We start from the raw sequence: 5,726 nt of genomic DNA on the forward strand, positions 1-5,726 counted from the left end.
GTAAGCCCCCTAAAGGACTGACTTGTACAAAACCAGAGTTAATTTCTTCCACGGCAGATATACCTACAGCTTGGTACACTGAGAGCTTGCTCAGAGATACCACATCTGTGAGGAAACGCGAGTATGTTAGGAAATGTTACCTGAGCAGATAACCACTGAGATCCTCCCCGTTCCACTAGCACCTACTCTATGCACCGTGATACAGTACCCATAAAAAAAAAAAAAAAAAAAAAAAAAAAGAGAGAGAGAGAAGAAGAAGAAAAAAAGAAAAAAGAAAAAACAAAGAATGCAAGGGGGAAAATGCATGAGGACAAGCAACACTGCTGTAGAACATTTCTGGTGTCACCAGAAGCAATGATGAGATCATTTGTACAAACAAATATTTTGTCTAACCTGGACAAGCAGAATGGATACAGGTGAGTTTAGGCATTGGCTGTAATTAAGGAAAATCATCTCACTTATTGCTAATTAATCTTAACTTCTGAAGGAAAGACACAACGTGCAGATTTCTATCTGGAGGTTTTCTGCATTGACTTCACACCTTCGTGTCATTTGTTTTCAATTTATAGTCTTCACTGACAAGGAGAGGGAAAGGCCTTTCTCAACAAAACAACCTGAGGAAACGGCTGTCTCGGAGAGGTAGCTCAGCTCTGGAGGGACGAGTGCTCAGAGTTTGGGAGTCATAGGAAAAAATGCATAGAACAAACAGGCATGAATTTTACAGTGAGAATAGGTGTCTCTACTACGAGGGCCTCCCAAGGGGAAGAGTCAAGTGAGACCTGCTTTCCTAATAGCGAAGGTGCTGCCTCAAAGGGGACTAAAAATCCATTTGTAACTTCTGATTGAACATCCCCCAAGAGCAACATGCAAGTGCTCATACTGTCTGTTACATATAGTGCTTCAGATAGTGGCTGAAATTTATTAACAGCAGATCTGAACACTGCTGTGTGCTCGTGCGATCGGGCATCAGAGACAAACTCTTCAGAAACTCATCAGGGCATAGGTCCAGAAGGCAGGAAAGAGTGAGAGAAAAGTGCAAGGAAATACAACAGAGTAACAAGTGGGAGGCTGGATTTGCTTTGCCTGCAAATAGTTTCGAAGACCGTTGCTTCCAGCTTGACTCAGGTTTGCGAGCCGGGAACACAAAGGAGGTGAGGGAGCAGCAACGGGGGCGGGGGATTACCCACCAGGGCTGTTAGGGCGAGAAAAGAAGAAAATAAACTAGAAGAGAGGCAGGCGTGCTGCCGCGGGCCTAATAAATCCCGGATCGATATGATCACAGGCGGCTGGAGCGAAGAAGGACGAGAGAAGGAGCAAAGTTTGCAGCCGCCCGCGGCCCACGGCCCGCAGCCTCGGCCCCCAAGGGTCCCTGCGAACAACCGGGGCGGGCCGGGCCGAGCCGAGCCGAGCCAAGCAGGGCCGAGCCGTGCCAAGCCTCAGCGCTCCGCCGGAGCCCTCCAAGCGGCACCTGCCGGCCTCCTCGCCGGGGGCGGCCGCTCTCTCGGGCCCCGGGAGGGGAAAGGCGGCCGGCCCCGGCCCCGGCCCCCCGCCCCGGCTCCCCCCCGGCTCCCCGGGGTCCCGTCGGGCCCCGTTGCGCCGGCTCCCACGGCGCAGACCCGCCCGCAGCAGCCGCCCCTCGCCCCTGCCCGCCGCCGGCCCGCAGACGCGCCGCCGTCTACCTGTGTAACACCTCCGCACCACATTTTATTTACACGCAATCAACTCGGGGTATTGTACATTATATACAGATAGTTTCCCCGTCCGACAAGGCAGAGCCTGTGCAAGATAGTAGCATCCTCCAGAGCGTATCCTACAGTCCACGGGAAGCGGCCCCCCGCGAGGTATCAGCTGTCGGAGTCCAAATCGCTTTTGCCGTCTTCTTGCCTCTTCTCCGGAGAAGTTTTGGATGCTTTATTCCATTTTTGCGCGTTTTCCGACTCCTCCGAAGACGACCTCTTTTGCCTCCTCCATTTCGCCCTGCGGTTTTTGAACCAAACCTGTCGGGCGAGGAAGCCGAGTGGTTATGTTAGGGGGACAGTTAGAGGACAGGCAGGTGGTTAGGGGACACGCAGCCCCCGGCCCCCTCCCCGGGCCCTGCCCTGCCTTGTTCCACCCGCAGCCCCTTGCAGGCGGCGGCCGCGCTCCGACGGGCGTTCTCCCGCCCGGGTTCCATTGGGGGAACGGCTGCCGCCCGCCGCCCCCACAAGGACACCCTGGGGAAACGGGGAAAAAATAAAATAAAATCCCCCCCAACCTATCTCAACCCCTCTCCCCCCGGCAAACCTGTTACTCTGGAGGAGCCGTACAGAGGCGCCTCCACCCCGCGCGTTTAAAGGCAAGGGGAGGGGGCGGCCCGAAATACCTCCACTTTTTCCTCTCTTAAATGCACCCTCCTGGCCAGCTGTTCCCTGGTGCCCACGTCCGGGTATTTGGTTTCCTGGAAGAGGTTTTCCAGCGCTTCTAGCTGCTCGTCAGTGAAGATAGTCCTGTGCCGTCTTTTTCGCCTGCAGTGCAGCTGGTTGAGTAACTGCAGCTCCGTCCGGGACAAAGTGCCCACGTTCATGTAGGGCAACATCTGATGGGGAACAGGGGACATCAGCACTGAGCCAGTGCCCTCGTAACCTACGGACAGACAGACGAGACGACGACAGGCTTTCGCATGAGACTGCTGCTCCCCCCGGAGAGCCCCCGCTCCCCGCCACCCCCTCCTAACCCCGCGGCTCCGGGAACAAAGAAAGCCCGTCCGGTCCTGTCCGGTCCCGTCCCATCCCATCCAGTCCCAATCCCGTCCCAATCCCGTCCCAAACCCGTCCACCACCCCGCCGTGCCCCTTACCTGCGGGGGGGACGCAGGAGCACTGCTGGGCTCCCAGGGCCGGCACGGCCCCGCAACACGAGGGGCCCACGGGGGACGCGGGCACATGAAGCTGCCCGTAGTAGTAGTTGTTGTAGCCGAGCCGGGACCCGCCGACCGCCGGCAGCGCCGAGGCCGGTGCCACCGCCCGGGAGTAAAATCCGCCGTAGTCGGAGGCGCTGCCGTAGAGCGAGTCCCCGTGGAGGCTGGGGAAGACGACGGGCGCGGCGCTCGGGGGCAGCAGCACCGAGTCCTTGCAGCGAGGTCTGGCCGCCAGGATGTTGTCGATGCTGAACATGCTCACAGGCATGCCCCAAACCGTGCCGGGGCAGGGCAGCGGGGACCGGCCGCGGGGGGGAGGGAGGGTGGTTGCGGTGGAGGGCGGGGGAGGCCGGAGGAGACGGGGAATCGAAACTTTTCGGAGGAATTTTGGAAAGAAAAAAAAAAAAAAAAAAAAAAAAAGAGGGGGCTCGGAGAGAAAAGAGCGGAGCTTTTTCCGAGGGCAGCTGGCGGGCAGAGTGTGCGTGTGTGTCTGCGCGCCGCTGTGCGTGTGAACGCGCGTGTGTGTGCGCTGGATCCACCCCTGGAACTTTCCCCCCTCAACTCTCGCCTGTTTACTGATCTCAACCCAGAGGGCTGCACGGAGTATAATCCATCTGAACCTCTTCCCTTTTTTATACCCAGGCGACGTCATCCTGGATTTAGTTCCTGGTAATATGCAGATGACAAACAAAACCAGATTTGATTTTGCACCCCCCCCCCCCCCTTTCGGTGGGGAAGAGGTGGGGGTTACACAAAGGAGTGAAAGGAGCCTGGGTCTGTGTATTGAGAATTAATGAAATTAACGTAATCCTTTCCATTAGTGGGCTTTTTTGAAAGGCCCCAGATTTAGGCTTGATCTCTGCTGCACCGGCTAATTGCCGAGGTTAATCTTATTAATGCCATTGTGCAGAAGTGGTTAGCAGCTCCTAGCCTCGTCTATTATGCACCTACTTTGCTCGTGTTAGTTCACATTAGTGGGTGCGATTTCCTCCGTCTGAAGCTCGGATTCATTATTTATGCTCCGAATTGGTTAAGAAGCAAGTTTTAAAAAAAAATAATAAACTTCGGTATAAGCATGCAATCCCCCCTCCCCCCAAGTGTTTCTGTTAGCTGGGTTTGAGTTTTGCGTCCCCCGGCTCGGAGAACTGAAGCGGCATTGAGGAGTGTGCGTTGCGCTGATTTAAGCTTTATGCACTGATGCAACAACGTCTTCTGCTGAGTAAATGAACTATTTTTTTCCTCTTTTCATAGATCACCTGGCGGAACTGGGACACGTGAATGTTGTAAACAGTTTTATTGTGTTTTATTCTGCAGATTCAGATCCAGACAGGTATCACTTTCTATTTTTAAACAAGCCAGAAGGTGGAAATGTTAATGACCACTGCCATCTCAAATCCCCGGGTCTGGTAGGTGTTCCGATTCGCTTTTGATGTCCATTCCGGTGCCTTTCTCTTTTCTTTTTCTAAGGAAAAATAAATTCTTTCCTAGCTTAGAAAACGAAGCTCATAGAGTTGCGGTATTACGGCAAACTTTATATTTTGCATGCTCCGAGAATTTAAAATGGAGCAGTTTAAAATCCCTAAAACTCTTCCTGTTAAGACGTTTGGCTCTCTTGGTAGCTGGCTCTTGTGATTTGCAGAATACTTCGTCTGTCACGACTGTCACTGGGAATCCACAGGAGGTGAACTGAATAAGATTAGACTATTTACCCCATCAGCCCTCCATCAAAGAAGGTAGGAAATTGTACGCATGAAATGAAAACAACCCATTAAGGTCCGTTTGTGAGGAACACATTATTTTGCCTCAACAAAGAATATCTTCGTTAGCGCTTACTCGCACTTTTATCCTTCCTTTCCTCGAAATTCCGGGATTTATAACTGCATCTGAGAATGATCTCAACCAAAAACCTATTTCTAGTAAAAGGCTCGTATGAACGTGGAGGAAGAAGAACCCCAGGACTTAATTCTCACTTTATTAATACACCGCGATGAGACAAATTATTAGCGTCGTTTGCTTTACTTCATTTATTCCCTGATCAATTTCTTTCCGCCCTCGGTATTTAGGAGCTGACCTTTGTGCGGATTTTGCAAATTTGATATAAAGTGAAACTATTTGACGTGGAGTTTTCTTTTTCTTTTAATTTTCCTTTTTTTTTTTTTGTTAGTTTTGTGTGTGTGTGTTCAAGGTTTTTTTTTGTGTGTGTGTGTGATTTTGTTTTGGGTTGTTTTTTTGTTGGTGGTGGTGGTTTTTTTTTTTTTGGTAAGTAATATTCGGGGTCTGGCTCGGTCACGCCGCACACAGAGCAGCGCGGGGCTTAATTCCTCCATCGGGATGCTCGTCCACGTCCCCAGCGGCCCTGCTGCAGCGCTCGGTAGCATCTCCCCGGCGGCCCCTGCAGCTCCCGGCGGGGACGGGGGCTTCGGGCGAGCCGTGACCCCAGCCCGAGGAGAGCCGCGGGGGCACCGGCGGCTCCCCCCGGGCTCTGCCTCCTCCGCGGGTGCCCTGGGGGCCTCCTCGGAGCCACCCCACCGGGCCGGGACGGGCCGAGCCGTGCCGAGCCCCAGGCGGCGGGGACACCGCGCTGTCGGGGACCCCCCCGGCGCCCCGAATTGCTGTCCCTCTCGGTGACCCCAGGTCCGCGGTGGGGTTCCCTGGGTGCTGCGCCCCGCTCCCATCGGGGAGTCCACGCCGCTCCCGTCCCGCTTCTCCCAGGTGGCAGCTGCACCGCGGCGCAGGGGCGGGCATCGCGGGACCCCGCCACGTCCCCCCCGGGGACAGCCGGGGGCTGGCAGGGCATGCACCGCTTGTGCTGTGCGAGAGCTCAGCTTCTG

The 5,726-nt window shown here is 54.5% G+C and overlaps 1 protein-coding gene and 1 long non-coding RNA gene across 2 annotated transcripts; one reads left to right on the forward strand and one right to left on the reverse strand.

The window, feature by feature from the left end:
- Positions 1 to 1,684: 1,684 nt before the first annotated feature.
- On the reverse strand, positions 1,685 to 3,466 carry GSC (goosecoid homeobox). The gene is made up of 3 exons (XM_083838721.1): positions 2,836 to 3,466; positions 2,363 to 2,622; positions 1,685 to 1,997 (listed from the first exon to the last, which is right to left on the reverse strand). The coding sequence occupies exons 1-3, from the start codon at positions 3,161 to 3,163 to the stop codon at positions 1,845 to 1,847; spliced, it is 741 nt and encodes a 246-aa protein (XP_083694847.1). The 5' UTR covers positions 3,164 to 3,466; the 3' UTR covers positions 1,685 to 1,844.
- A 108-nt stretch (positions 3,467 to 3,574) lies between these two features.
- Positions 3,575 to 4,674, forward strand: LOC310900568. Its single transcript, XR_014585223.1, has 3 exons — positions 3,575 to 4,114; positions 4,210 to 4,301; positions 4,535 to 4,674. It is a non-coding gene; the product is annotated as an uncharacterized lncRNA (long non-coding RNA).
- The last annotated feature ends 1,052 nt before the right edge of the window (positions 4,675 to 5,726 follow it).

The sequence above is a fragment of the Anser anser genome, assembly GCF_964211835.1.
Source record: "Anser anser genome assembly, chromosome: 5".
In the NCBI taxonomy this organism is placed as follows: domain Eukaryota; kingdom Metazoa; phylum Chordata; class Aves; order Anseriformes; family Anatidae; genus Anser; species Anser anser.

Bases quoted from the DNA above. Each gene is read 5' to 3' on its own strand.
- GSC (XM_083838721.1), bottom strand. From the start codon at position 3,163: ATGCCTGTGAGCATGTTCAGCATCGACAACATCCTGGCGGCCAGACCT. The intron at 2,623-2,835 runs GTAAGGGGCACG...GTCTGTCCGTAG, and splicing joins CTCCTGCGTCCCCCCCGCAG to GTTACGAGGGCACTGGCTCA. The intron at 1,998-2,362 runs GTATTTCGGGCC...CTCGCCCGACAG, and splicing joins TAAGAGAGGAAAAAGTGGAG to GTTTGGTTCAAAAACCGCAG.